General features: G+C 35.2%; 2 protein-coding genes across 3 annotated transcripts; both read right to left on the bottom strand.

The window, feature by feature from the left end:
* Positions 1 to 2099: 2099 nt before the first annotated feature.
* LOC123317605 lies at positions 2100 to 5689 on the bottom strand. 2 transcript variants are annotated; one of them, XR_006538204.1, is made up of 10 exons: positions 5547 to 5689; positions 5392 to 5476; positions 4944 to 5305; positions 4784 to 4885; positions 4406 to 4729; positions 3784 to 4345; positions 3587 to 3727; positions 2993 to 3524; positions 2701 to 2936; positions 2100 to 2644 (listed from the first exon to the last, which is right to left on the bottom strand). XR_006538204.1 is itself a non-coding variant. In XM_044904207.1 (9 exons), exons 2-9 carry the CDS (start codon positions 5412 to 5414, stop codon positions 2769 to 2771), a joined length of 2214 nt encoding a protein of 737 aa, XP_044760142.1. In that variant the 5' UTR covers positions 5415 to 5476; positions 5547 to 5689; the 3' UTR covers positions 2100 to 2768. The 2 variants fall into 2 exon arrangements, 1 of the variants encoding a protein (XP_044760142.1); XM_044904207.1 differs by having other exon boundaries at positions 2100 to 2936.
* A 5851-nt stretch (positions 5690 to 11540) lies between these two features.
* Positions 11541 to 12518, bottom strand: LOC123317857. The gene has a single exon (XM_044904468.1). The coding sequence runs from the start codon at positions 12369 to 12371 to the stop codon at positions 11541 to 11543; it is 831 nt and encodes a 276-aa protein (XP_044760403.1). The 5' UTR covers positions 12372 to 12518.
* Between the last annotated feature and the right edge of the window lie 2042 nt (positions 12519 to 14560).

Here is a 14560-nt window from a genome sequence, read left to right as displayed (position 1 = left end):
ATTTATGCAATAGGTGAAATCCATGTGATTGAACGAGGAAAGACTTACTTGCATTTATGTTAGGACTTTCTTTTCCATAGTTATCTAAAAAATATTTTGTGATTGAATTGCACTAGATTCATTTGCTTTTGAAACTCACCTGTTACTGGTAAAGATATTATGTACAGTAGGATATTCTATGTTTTCCTCGATCCATTGAAGGGTATTCTGAACGTCCATACTGCTCGACCCCCCTTGAGCTTTTTCCAAAATGTTGGACATCCTTACGATATCCTTCGTAACATTCGGTAGTCTGTAATGGTCCATATGTATTTTTTCATGATGTCCCAAATAATCAGCTATATATTTTAGTCAACTTCGCCCAAATTCATAGTAGCACATTTTTTAGCAATGTTCTTCCTTAATATAGTATCTCGTAGTGTTTCCGTATTTTTTGCGCCGCATATTTCTGAGCATTAGCTCAGCCTTGTTGCCAAAAGATGAGTCTGGTTGCCACCTGGTAATCCAAATAAATAATTGTTGTTTTCTTGAATACCAGCCCCATTTCTGTATTTGAGAATCAATTGTAATGCTGCCAAACATTCTTTATTGACTATTACAGGTACACCCCTGGAGAGTTAACCTCTAATTAGGAATCTCACGTAATCTTTCACTTTTCTTCATTATTCAACTTTCCATAGTTTAAATGATCGGATATTTCAACCCTTTCCATTTCACTGGTTGAAAATTTGTAAAGAAACTAATATCACACTGAGTAAATTTTTCCAGGATGAGAAATCGAATGCTTCAGTGACATTTACAAGTATTCATAAGATAGGCACAAAAAATATGTAGAAATTAAGAAATCATTACCATGAATATTACATAACATAAGCGCATCCACCATAGAACAAGTTTATTATAATAACTAGCGCTCAAATCATAAATGGAATAGAATTGGAAGCAAAAAGGGGTAGCGTCCAAAATGGCGTCTGGCGTCCCTATGACGTGTTCAAAGAAAGAAAAACTCAGAAAGTACGTTATTATCTAGATTAAAGAAAATGAGTTATATTGTGTGTGAAGCACATAAAATAGAAACGGACGGAATTGGCCCTTGAGTAATTAACGAAATACTTTAACGATGAAAACTAATAAGATGCATCAAGTACCCAAAGCCGCACATTCGCAATAAAACCTTCAAATTAATAAAACAAGAAACGGTAATAATGAAATGAGTGGTAACTTACGTATGGAATTCAGCATACATTAATTGTCTCCAGGATGCCAAATCATATCGACCAATCAGAGTGCAGCGCATCTCCCGCCAAAACTTTATCTTCGCTCTCTGAGCATACGTTAATTCTCTCAAAGAATCCCAAAATCCTAGCCAATCAGGGCAAAGCTATCTCGTTTGTCGTTTTCCCTACGCAATGCACCCGATATTGACGTGTGTTAATCGAAAAACGAATGTTGTGTTATGAATTGACAGCTTTCAGCTGATAGCTTAACCTACAAAGAAAGATCTTTGCTACAAAGCTCAACTTGTGATAAGTCATAGTCAGAGTCTCTGATATTAGTGTTCTGTTTTGTAATCCACTGATTAATATGAAGTATATTATTCAAACATGGATTGAAAATAATAATATTGAAAGTATAGTATTGTACAAATTTCTCCGTTAGTTCCTCATGTGGATGAATATGATATAAAATTTGGTTAATGTAATAAAAATACGGAACTTCATAATTACCTAAATTTATTATGCCATTTTAGTTAATATTAAAAAGATATTGAAAATTGTATCCACTTCAAGGAAGGTTTGCTTTGAATACTAAAACGTAACTATAAATCTAAGTCATATTCAAAATAGATTAGAAAAAAATCACTAATGTTATCAGACAATTTGATGTCTATTCAAAATAAGGATTAACTTTCTAGGGATATTTTTCTACAGAACTCGTAGGCAATATAACTTCATAATTGCTTCTTAAATTTTTTTGATCAGAAACTTTGAAGAATTGGCCTACAAAAAGAGATACACAAATTTTCTCACTCAAATCTTTTCAAAGATGCTCTTGAAAATGAAATTGGCAGGACATAGGGAATAACAGAAACATCCAGGTTAAAAAGTTATCATTCTTTATTTTCTACAATGAACAATAGAATATCCAAGAAGTACGAGTCAATTACATTTACTTGTTTCACAAAAGAAATCTGCATAACTCATGGGAAGCAACAGTGCATGTACAATAGCATTATACTCCAAGGTTGCATTCACAAACTTACTACAAGAGTAGAGTATGACCATGCTCAGAGAGCATACTCTGAGGAAGACATACATACATTTGTAAATTTGAGTAATCAGAGCTTACTCGGAGTAAGTTTGAGTGCGCAACACAAGTGAACACTACAAACAAACAAAATGTATTCAGAATGGATATAAATTAAGCAATCTTATACATTTCTTTAGTATAATTAGATAATCCAAAATCAAAATAAAACCACATTTACCTACATGAATGAAATTATATTTCACAATCACTAAAAAGACAAATTCATGCATTATCATTTCTAAAGTGAAGCACACATATTCTACAAATCAGACATCCATGATAGATGTAGATATTGACCCACCACCTCCCCACCTTCACACCCTCTAAGTGATATCTACAAAGTAATCGAAAATGAAAACCAACACAAAGCAGCAGTGGATTAATATTAACCTTCTAAATTCAAACGAAAAGCAAGTTATAAATGTGAATAATATTCCATCACCAACATTCATAATATTCTACTTTTTGTTAGGATAATATAATTGCTTTTCTATTTTCCTTTTTTCTACTCTTTGGGTTTTTTTGGCTTGAGAACTATTATAAGTTTTATTGATAATCTCTACCATCTTATAAAATTCTTCATCATCCAATGATTTTAATTTCAGGAATGTATCTTTCAATACAGTCTACAAAAATTTTAATGCACAGGATATTCCCATCACCAATTTTCTACCCAACTTACCTCACGCTTGGTACTAGGATCAATGGAAACAGTATTTTGAGATTCTGTTATTTCTTCAATAAAATTGTCAACTTCATTTTGATTTCGAACTCTGCTAGTCGAAGGCTCATCTATACATAATGGAGATTCATCACTCTCTGGACCTACAACAAAATCGCTCCTCTTTTCGGCCAAAGCAACTGCATGAATATGTTTACACAATGCAGTTTTGATAGTGTATTCTGGACACTGACATTGATACTTATGAATGCATACTTTGCATTGGTCACAATACAAGGTTCTGCATTCATCGTCACACATCTCGTTATATTTAACTATATAAAATTTTCCACTTACCGAAGTCGAGAAAACTTTAAACTCACCAGAATCTAATACTATCACTTTGTCCTTTACTTCATTTTCAGCCTTTATATGAGCTTCTCTACCTACTCTGCTTTGGTAGGAATTGGCGTTAGGTCTCTCCAAATCAATAATTTTTTTCCACATTTTATCTTGTACTAGATCTTCTAATAAATCTAATAATTTTTCTATTCTGAAATCCACATATTCCAAATAATATACATAATTATAGTGTATCAATATACAAATATTTACCGTAGGTTCTGCTTTCCCTTCATTTTATTGTATTTTATCACTTTATTTAGGCTCTCAATAGCCATGTTAGTATTAATACCAACATTTATCCTGTAGCAATGGGACCACATCATTATTCTTTCAATACTCTGAAAATAGTGTCTGAAAGAATATGAAATTAGAATAAAGTTGCCTAAATTGCTTATATCACAACTCACTTCTGTAAATATTTCAAAAAATCATATTCACATTCTTCTTCCAAATATTTGAAGTACTCTTCTTTCAATTCTAGAAATTTGGTTTGGTCAGTTTCTTTCAATATATGCCTCATTCTGTATTTCATTCCTTTTCTGATTTCTATTTTCTTTATTTTATTTCTCCCTTGGATGTTCCAGTTTTTTATGACATGCCACGTGCAAAGCAAACGCCTTGGCTTCTCATCCTTCACCATTTCTTGGCACCATGCATTGAAATATTTGGCATCATCGTCTGTCATAATATACTCACATTTTATATAGTCTCCAAGTCTTTCCCTTAATGACCTAAAAAAAATGTTTTGGATCGTCTGATCCAAACGATTGGAAATCAAAAAGGATACAGGGAACCCAACATTGTTCTCATCTTTGACTAAAACAATAGTCAATTCAAAATTCCTCATGTTGGTTCCATGAGTGCCATCAATACAAATAATTTTTGGGAATTCCCTCAGCTTTCTTTCCATAGTCCTGTTCATGAAAGCTATAGCAAAATCTTCAATTTGCAGCTGAGGGTGACTTTCTCCTGATAAAAATATGATAAGCAGGTATTAAATCAGAATCAAATTAGTGTATAAAAACATACCTATCTGCTTGAATAAGAAAACAGTGTTTTCATCTTGACAGTTCAATTCTTCCACTTTTAAGGCTGTTGCTGTCATATCATCTGCATGTCGTTGTTTGTTTATATTGAATTTTCGAATGATATATGAGAGATCTCCTCTTGTTAAAATATTCATTCTGGTGAGCTTCCCTTCCTCTAATATTCTCGCATCCTCAAGTATTCTCTCTTTTGTAACACCAGCACATAATTTTTCAGCGAGCATTTCCTGTTGATCCTTCGATAAATGTTTGGCTCGGAGTTCATCATCATGGCCAGCATGTGTTTCAATATAGTTCACTGTTACTCCTTAAATAGAATGAATCAACACTAGTACAATAACTATATTATTAAAAGTGTTACCAGAATTAGTTATTTTAGCACAAATTCTAGATGGACATAATCCTGATATTTTAATGCTTCCTCCTGCTTTTGAACATCTTTGGTTACTTTTACTGTCATATCCTGAATAGAAGTAATTGAATAATTGAGTTACTTAGATAGACAGCTTAAATATACTCACCTCTTGTATTACTCCTATTGCAATTATAGTATATGTACTCATCATCTTTGATCTTTTGACCTCTTTGAAAGGCATAATCTATATTTCTATTGTCAACTGCTCTCCAAGCTTCAAATTCCTCTTTGTTTCCAAAATAAAGAGTTGATCGTATAATAGTCAAAAAATGAATTTTTTCTATATGATCCACTAACTGGTCATGGCTTCCAAATGATAATTTAAGTTTATCCTCACAAAGTGGACATTTAATATTCTTCGTGTCCTTTCCTGTAAGTGGCTCTTGCAGGTGCACCTGTTTTATATGGCGGTTGAATGTAGACACACTGGATAACCTTTTGCCACATATGTGACAAAGAAGCTGTTTACTACAAAAATAGCAAGCTGATGACAACAATCAAATCACCCCTATTCTGTAACTCAGATCGGAATGAACCATATGAATAAACTTTACCTTTCTTGATCCATATCGATCATTCAAACGTAGCAATAAAAACTGCTTTTTAGAGCTGATAAACTGATATAGATATTACCACCGGCTGAAAGGCAAATATCAGAAACTCGTTCAAATATTTTAATATAGTCAAAAAGCAATTATTAATTAATTACCTTCTTTCGCAATCTGTATAAGCGATAATAATCGCTGTTTTCGAAATTTAATGAAAGAACAAACTGAAATGCGAAATTTTGAACTTATTACATTCACAGATAACAGAGTATCATCAAAATTAAGAGGATCTAATGGTACGATTACATGAAGAAGTTCGTTCGAGATCGAGAATAACCCGGTCGGGGGAAAAGTTGGCCAGACCAGAGAAATGTTTTGGCGGGAGATGCGCTGCACTCTGATTGGTCGATATGATTTGGCATCTGGAGACAATTAATGTATGCTATGGAATTCACTGAACAAAATAAAGAAAAAAATAAGATTTGTCTTACTCAAAAATTCACTCTAGAGAAAAACTATCAGGAAAAACCGGTTTAGCTCGTTTCAAGAAAGGACGCTTAATGAATCCCCTCTTCATTAGGAATTTCAAGTACCTACTTGAAAAAGAGCGTCTTCCGGGGTTCTTAACGCTTGCGCCATCCCCCTTTCAATTCAACAGCTAGTACAGAAAACCCTCTCTAACATTTCATTTCTTACTGGTGGTCTTTGGTCGAGTCCACTAGAGTGTCCACTAGTCAGTCGGTATGTCGATAGTGAAAAAAAAAGCAGTCCACTACAGTTTTCAATTTTTTTTTCGGGGTATGGTTTTGAACATACGACACCTATATTTTTTTCAATGGAACACCCTGTTATTTCTTCCTTCAAAATGATGTATAATACTATATAGGCGGAATTTTTCAAAAATGCTTAAAAACACTAAAACATCTCATAATGATGATTTTCTGTTAGTGTTACTCTTGATTATTAAGAGTAGAAGGTCATGATATAAACATCCTTGTTGTTATCATGGCTACTATGCATTTGGTAGCATTGATTTATTAAGTATGCGTTGGTTTGCTTACTCTCCTATCCTCAGAAAATGAGTGTAAAAGTTCTTCATCACTTCTGTCAAGTCCTTGATAAACTTTAAAATCCTCAATTGAAATTCGCTCGACCTCCCCTGCGCGTTGTCGATTGAACAGCTGGGTGGATATGAGTGTCGAAGAGGCAAGTTCCAACCAGTGATCCCGAGAAAATTTGTTTTTTAGAGAGGTGAGTGCACGGTTTCTCTTCTTGGAGAGATAATCATACAGTTTTCTGATATCCTCCATCAAAGGAAGTTTTACCACTTTTCTTCTTCGATGCTGGACCTGTTGAAATAATTCATGTAGAGGACATATTTGTGGATATTCGAATGCGAATTCTAAGTTATTATGTTGGTAACAAGCATCCATTGTTTACAATGAATGGATGTTGTCAAGACATTATAATAATACACCCTTTTTTTTCACATTAATTATACATAGAATTTTAAATTGAAGAGCGGTTACCGATAGGGAAAGGAATTCCCTGTTATGATTAAACATATATACAATAAATATACAAAAAGACTTCATAATGATTATTCGAAGACTATTTTTTTGTTGTTGATATCTTGATACACTTGCCTTAGATGAGGAGCTGAACGTAGTTTTCGGATAAAGGCAAGAAAGTTTACTCTTTAAGCTAAGGTCATATGTATCCGTTTATCCGACGGCACAATGATATGACGGACGGCTCTCTTATTTGTCCACATTTTTGGCGCCAATAATCATCCGGTGGATGGGCCGGTTCATACGATGCCGTATAAAGTTGAGTAATTTTAACTTTTGTCCGATATAATGTATATTTTTCATTCTGTTGGAGTGATCCTGTTAAGAATGTAAGGTTTTCCACGGCATATTCCATTATTTTATCAAATCTAGTCATCGATAGAAGACAGAATGTTCAAAGTCAGTTTAAACCAAATATTGAGGTTTTCTTCGATTTGTAGTATTTCCCTCTGTACGTCGAAGCATGTGACATACCGTTTATATTCACGAAATTTAATGTCAATTCGTACGACTTTTTTTCGTACAAACGGATACATGTGACACTAGCTTTACGTGTGTACCTATTGTATTGCTCCATTGCATCATAAATGTAAAAGCGCAGTGACATTTGTCAGCAGCAGTTTTGATGTCATGAAGAATACACATACATTGAATCGAAACTTTGATGGAAACCATTGAAAATTCTAAGAATAGTATCTCTTTCTGTGTCCGGTATTGCTGTCACTAGGTCATCCACAAATTTTTTAATAAAAGGTATCATGAAGGGTAGTTTTGGTATGCATGAATCCAACAGGTAGTCCATCACATACAGCCAATATCGGACTCAATCCAGATTCGGTCATTTGCATTTGTCGAAATTTGAGCTATGAATGGAGACAAATTTGATGTTGGTCCTTGGATGCTCGACACAATAGGTCTTAACGGTATATCTGGTTTGTGTAATTTTGGATTTCCATATATACGTGGTGCCACTGAGTTATATCTTCTTAACGCTTTGCCCTGAATGTTATCAATACTTCCCATCTTTTCCAGTTCTGTCACAATTTTATTACTCTTGTTCTGTAATGTCTGTGTTGGATCACGTGTTATCTGTTTAAATCTGCTTGATGCTATAAGATTATTCATCTTTTCCAAGTAGTATTCTTTTTCCATAACAACAGTCACTGAGCCTTTTTCACTGTTCAGCACTTTTAGATTGCTGTTTGTTTTTAGAGAATTTTTTGTTCTTTTATACATAAGGTCTACAATGTTGGTTTGGTCTCTGAATTTCTGCAGATGGTTGGTCACAATGCTAGTTGCCTGTGCTCGTAGTAAGTCTTTTCTCTCTAAGGGTGTCCCATCCAATATATTCCCAATGTCAGCAACTCTATTTATAGAAATCTCCCTTGTGTTCGTGGAGATATTGAATTTGGGACCCAACGATAACATGGTTTTGACTTCATCAGGAATGGTCATTGGTGTAAGGTTCTTGAACCATTTTTGCTGCGTTACGTATTTATCCCTCTTTTGTGTTCTCAATCTGCTAATGTTATACCTGTTTTTCTGCTTCATTTTGTGAAATTACCTGTTAAATTGAATAACCGGTCTTCCGAAAAACTCAATCAGAACTTCTTGTGACAATAAGGCCAATTTTGTAACGGGTTTAGTTCGCAAAAGGGTTCAATCTCGAGCGCCAGCTATTCTTTCAATAGGGAGAAATAGCAAACCCACCCAGGAACCTACTAGTCGGAGACAGAGTTCGGGGGTTATCTAAGGTGGTAGCGATAACAAGTTCTTTAAAACCGCATTTATTACAATAATCTAAATTACAGTGAACCATACAGTTATTTCCAAGTCAAAAAATATATACAGCTGATGACCCAGTTCAAAAATGAGGAAAACAGAAATGCAATAATTAACTTGTCACGGTGATCAGTAATTCAAACTCAACAAAGTGAAATTAATGAATTAAAGAATATTCAAATTAATTATATTCAGTCAGACTATCAGGCATTAAAGAAAGAAAATAATCAATAGCGGTCACTTTGATTCCTTCTGAGACAATAAAGGATGTACGGGGTTTATACAAAATTCACAGTAACCGTTAGTTAACCGTATTAATTAACTGTCCTACATGTATTTACGGTTCTCAAACAGCTCAATATTTCAATGTGAATCAACCAGTGCTTGAGGAATATATAGGATTATGATTATTCATTAAACACTTCATTTATTTCAACTGAATCTTTTAATTCTTCTAATTGAAAGTATAAACCACTATTTAATCTCCATCTTTATCCCTTTGGAGTTTCTCCATTAAGGATTTTATAAAATTTTGTTGGGATTCTCTAATTTTTAGGTAATGCTCCCTATCTGAAACATCTTGCGAGTTTCTTTCTTTTGCCATTTCGATGAGATTCTTCCTCTCGAATGACTCTAATTCAAACCGCTTTTCATCCAGGGCAAGTTTTCTCTCATAAAGTTGCAGCTACCTCTCCTGTAGCTCCAGCTCTCTAACCCGTATCGCTCTGTCTTTGTCTTCTTTATGGGACAAATAATCTAGGGCATTTTTTGCTAAGAGAAGAACTTCGGTTGTTTCTTCTTCTTGCTGGTCCTAAAACACAAATTATTCCAAATTCCCATTAAACTTTGTTGAATCAATATTTTGCTAAACTTAATTTTTATCAAAGCAAAAAATTCTAGTGCTTTTTATACATACCTAGTATCCTTTTCTTGACCGTGTTCCCTCCAGCTTCTTTATTCTCCTTTTCACTTTCATGAGCAGGAAGTGGCAGTTCCTTAGACATTTCAGGGCCTTCTTTGGAGTTTGCATCCACACATACTTCAAATAATGGCTCCTCCAAATGCAATACTAGAAATGACGATTTATGTATAATAATCTTATAATAAAAATTTGAATATTATTAAATACCTGATGTATCCATAAATGGTTCCCTCATAACATCAGTTAGGGTAATATAATCATGGTCAGGCTGACTTCGTTCACCACAATGAATTAAATTATCCCCTGTTTGTAAGGAACTGAGGCAACTATCTCTGGCCTTTTTTTCCAATTCAGCAATTTGCTTCTTCTTGGGTAAAGGCTGTTCTCTCTTCGCCAACAACGTGGCTTCACTTTCTTTGCAGATATCTGCAGTCTCCTGCAGGAGTTGGTCTCTCTCAGAATATACTTCTGCCACGCCAGAACTATAATATTCATATAATGAATAGAGACTCAATTGCGTTTCTCTGAAACAATAAAGGGTATCTTTATTAACAATATCAAAACTCACAATATAACAAACCTGAAACAATAAAGGGAAACAACATTTAAAGCCTCTAATTCAACCTTCTGAAACTATTTATTATGACGCTTCGAAAAAACTTCAAAATTTATTTTAAAGTGTCAGTTTGGCCATTCCAGGTAACACGAATATAATATTTAAGAAAAGCTTCGCGATTATAACGCTTTTCTTTACATTCATTATACAATTTTAATAACAAAATTAAGAGAATTAATAGGGTCATATTTTCAAGTATATTTTGTTTGTAGTCTACTAATAAACCATTATTTTGATAATCAAAACTAAAAAAATCGTTTGATATAGTAACTTATACATAATTGAAAATCTATAAAACCAATATCTCTCTCATTAATCTAATATCGTCGATGCAATGCCAAAACCGCGAATGTGAAAAATTATAGTAACGAGATAAAGGCGTTTGAATATTCAGAGGAGTACTATAAAATCACAAATAATTCTAAACCAATTTCGTTCATACATATAGCAATAGCAGATGATACACTGTATTATTTGAGTACTAAGATTCAAAATGAATGATGATTTTTTTTCTTATTGCACATTCGTTCGTTTCAGTTTTGGAAATAAAATCAATAATCACTTTTCGTGAAAATGAATATATTGATATAAACAGTTCTTTACAAAAATAAAAGGAGATATCTCTTCTAAAATAAAAGTTATACATTTCTGTTGGAAAAAATACTGAAAAAATAACTAGGTACATGCCAAATAACTGCACTTGCTTCAATTTGAGTCATTATCTGTATCTTCATCAGCATCTGGTTGTGGTAATCTATCTCGTTCAGTATTACTCTTTTTCAATGAGCTATAGAAACTATGGTACACTCTGGGGATAGTAAGATCTTGGCACATTTTCTTTAAATCATTCCATTTTGCTTCACTAATGTGTAGAGGAGAATTATAGGCTCTTTTTAAAAGTAGTTTTTTGTGACGTCCTCGACTCTTCACGGTTTTATTACAATCGACGACGTGAAACTCCTCAGCGAAGTCAGTCTTGTAAAATAAACTCGTTGGTTGCTCCTTCAAGTATCTGAGACAACAAACTTTTCTCCAAGGAACTCCACTGAAACTCAGAGAATTGGTCGCAAATTCTTTGAAGTCATAAAATTCATCGAACATCATGTTCTTGACATTAAACGGTTCTGGTTTTATGCGAGCATCCCGGATAACTTGTGCCCAACCTTCGGGAGTATAAACGGGCACAAATTTGGATTTTTGCTCTATTTTGGAATGGATGGAGTCGCACTCCATTTCAGTGTGTCCTGTTTCAAAGAAGCGATGATCAATTATCTGTAGGGAAGGATGGTTCTCTAGAAGCTGCATTAACGTAGCAGAAAAAAAAAGAATTTTTCTGCTGCCCACCGCATCCGTCAGACATCATACGCACATGCGTGATCTCAGTATGGGACATAACGAAATCGTTCATGCACGATGAGATTTCGTTTGCTCCCCTTTTTCCTTGCGTCTCATCCCAAAGATAACACTTTACATTCTGATTACCCAAATTGTAGACCGTTAAGTTATAGACAGCTAGCTTCCTCAGATAGAAAATTTGACCTGCTGATCCTTTTGGCGTAGTCAATACAGCTTGTAGATCAAAGTTGAAGGCTAATATTTTGGAATCACCTTTTGCTACCATTTTATCTTCATCGCGTGCTTTTCTGGCTGCATTTTTTCTTTCCAAATGCTTGTTGAATTCATCTTGATTAGCATTCTTCTCATTCTCAGTCATCTGGTTCCGGGCAAGACATTTTTTACACTGATCTTTTTTGGGTTTGAAAAAACCTAAATTGTATTCATTGAATATTTGTCGGTATTTTTCTGAAGAAACCGGCTTTAATTTCTTAGTACTGCACATATCTTTGTACATCCTATACATAATCGACACATTAAGACATGAGTCAAGGTATTTTTTTGTGCTTGAAGCCCTACAATAATGTGACTCCACTGACGGAAAAGATAAAATATGTTCGCGTATTAATGCATCCATATTGTCAGTTAATTTATTCGCTGGGGTGTGTTTTCCGCGTTTATCTTTCTCTTGTATTCCTATGGAGGAACGCTTTTTCAAAGCAGATCGCATGAATGCATCTGTCACGTTCAAAGTAGCCATGAAGAATTCTCTACAAACTACACGTTTTGTCTCATCAACGGTTAAAGTATAAACGCATGTGTATTTTTTTCGAGAATTCTCAATATTTCGAGTCGTGCGATTTTTCTGCTTCTGCTCTATATGGCTCTGCAAAAATACCCGTTGATCCTCAATATTATTCATCTTACGGAAATCCGTATAGATTTTGAAGTCTATTTTGTTCATTCACTAAAGTTATGCACTTATGCTTAGGTTTTGTGAGACATGGGGTTGGTAGAATTGGACGTGCAGGTTTCTCTACACCACGATGTGCAATGTAGGACTCACCTCGAAGCCTTCTATCTTTCCTTATATTTTTCTTCCAGAGGTTTTCATTTCTCTTCCTTTTCTTAGAAACTTTTACTTCCTTCAGGGATTCCTCTTTATGTTGCTCGCGGTTTTTATCGGAATGCTTCATATTATTATTATTATAGTTCTCAATATCTTCTGAGGATGAGTCGTCATAAGACGATGAGGGTTCATAGTCAAGTGATGATGAACTGGAGTAGTCTAGATCCTCTAAAACATTAGTACCAGATACTGAGGGAAGAACTTCGGGATTTAGGACTTCGGACAAAATTGATGGTTCAATCGCTAATTCCGAATTAGTATATTCGATTAGAGCGAATGGAACTTCTTGGTGTAATCCTGATTCGACAATAGTGCATTTTGCGAGCTCATTTTCATTAGAATTATCTGAAAGAAAAAATGTAATGTAAGATAATTGTTTTTGTATTATATTATGTTTTACCTTTAACACTATTTTTCCGGACAAGTTCCATCATTCTTAGAGTTCGGGAGTTCATGCTTATTGCTCAGATAAATTCACTACCTTCACGAATGTTTCAGCAGTACTAACAAACAATCATAAGCTGCAAACGCGAATGTGGCACATTCGTTGTTTATGCACTGGAACAAACACTAAAACCAACCTCTGAGTTCGCGAATGTGGCACATTCGTTGTTTATGCACTGGAACAAACACTAAAACCAAACTCTGAGTTCGCGAATGTGGCACATTCGTTGTCTTTGCGATGGAACGACACCAACTCCACAGTCTGATATCGCGAATGTGGTACATTCGTTGATTATGCACTAGAATAAGCACTAACTCGATACTCTGAAATCGCGAATGTGGCACATTCGTCGTTTATGCACTGGAACGAACACTAAGTCCTCACTCTCGCGAAAGTACGATCAAGTCACATTAGGGTTATGCATTTCAGTGGACATTCGCGCTTTTGGCATTGAATGCCCCCGAGTCTAACGTCGCTGTTTGTGCATATAGGTGAAAAACGGCAAATTTGCACATTCGCGGTTTTGGCATTGCATCGACGATATCAATTGAACATTCAAACAATAATGATACGGCTACTTGTGAAAGTCTAATCCATCCATCCATTGCTGTATCCCGTTACCGGGAATAAGTCAAAAGACGAAAAAAAAAATGCGAACAGACTTGTAATTTCTTAGGACTAGTTGCGACTGTGTGCCCTCCTGTGACTAAAGAGACCCAACCTTGACCTGCAGATCCTTCCACACTCAGGGCATGGATAGTCACCAACCAGATCTGGCCGCCGCTGTATCCTTCTCGATTCTCCATTGTAACTGTGTACCAAAGACCTCCACTGTGACCTGTCTAACGCTAGTTGTTCCCAGTTATGATTGGCATTAACTAATTTTAGGGATTGATGTAGTGTATCCTTAAACCGCTTATACTGGTTTCCGGGCTCCCTCAGTGAATTCGCCATATAGAGCTATTTTGGGGAGTCTTGTGTCTTGCATCCTCAGAATGTGGCCGCTCCATCTGAGTCGGGCCCTCGTTACTTGAGTCTCAATTGTTGTACAACTCGCGCGCTGCCAGACTTCTGCATTCGAAACTTTGTGGAACCATCTGATGTGCATTATCTGTCTTAGATGGCGTTGTTGCGTTTGTTCAAGCTGTTTAATATGTCGCCTGTAGGGCGTCCAGCTTTCGCTTCTGTAAAGAAGCGTTGGGAGGACCACTGCTTTGTAAACAGCTGTCTTGGTCTTCAGATTGAGGTCGTGATTTTGAAACACTCTGTCCTTTAGCTTCCGAAATGCCCGTGATGCCGTATTGATACGGTTTTGTATTTCTGTGTCTATATTAGTTCTAGTATTTATGAAGCTTCCCAAGTATTTGAACTGCTC

This window comes from Coccinella septempunctata, chromosome 7 (genome assembly GCF_907165205.1).
Source record: "Coccinella septempunctata chromosome 7, icCocSept1.1, whole genome shotgun sequence".
Classification (NCBI taxonomy): domain Eukaryota; kingdom Metazoa; phylum Arthropoda; class Insecta; order Coleoptera; family Coccinellidae; genus Coccinella; species Coccinella septempunctata.
This window is presented reverse-complemented; position numbering and strand designations above follow the sequence as displayed.

What these genes read in the sequence shown, in the direction of transcription:
- LOC123317605 (XM_044904207.1), bottom strand. Translation starts at nt 5,414, where the DNA reads ATGATCGATATGGATCAAGAAAG. An exon ending in ATCGATATGGATCAAGAAAG is followed by an intron (nt 5,306 to 5,391) that starts GTAAAGTTTATT and finishes CTATTTTTGTAG; the next exon opens with TAAACAGCTTCTTTGTCACA. An exon ending in TTTCTTATTCAAGCAGATAG is followed by an intron (nt 4,346 to 4,405) that starts GTATGTTTTTAT and finishes TATTTTTATCAG; the next exon opens with GAGAAAGTCACCCTCAGCTG.
- LOC123317857 (XM_044904468.1), bottom strand. Translation starts at nt 12,371, where the DNA reads ATGGCTACTTTGAACGTGACAGATGCATTCATGCGATCTGCTTTGAAA.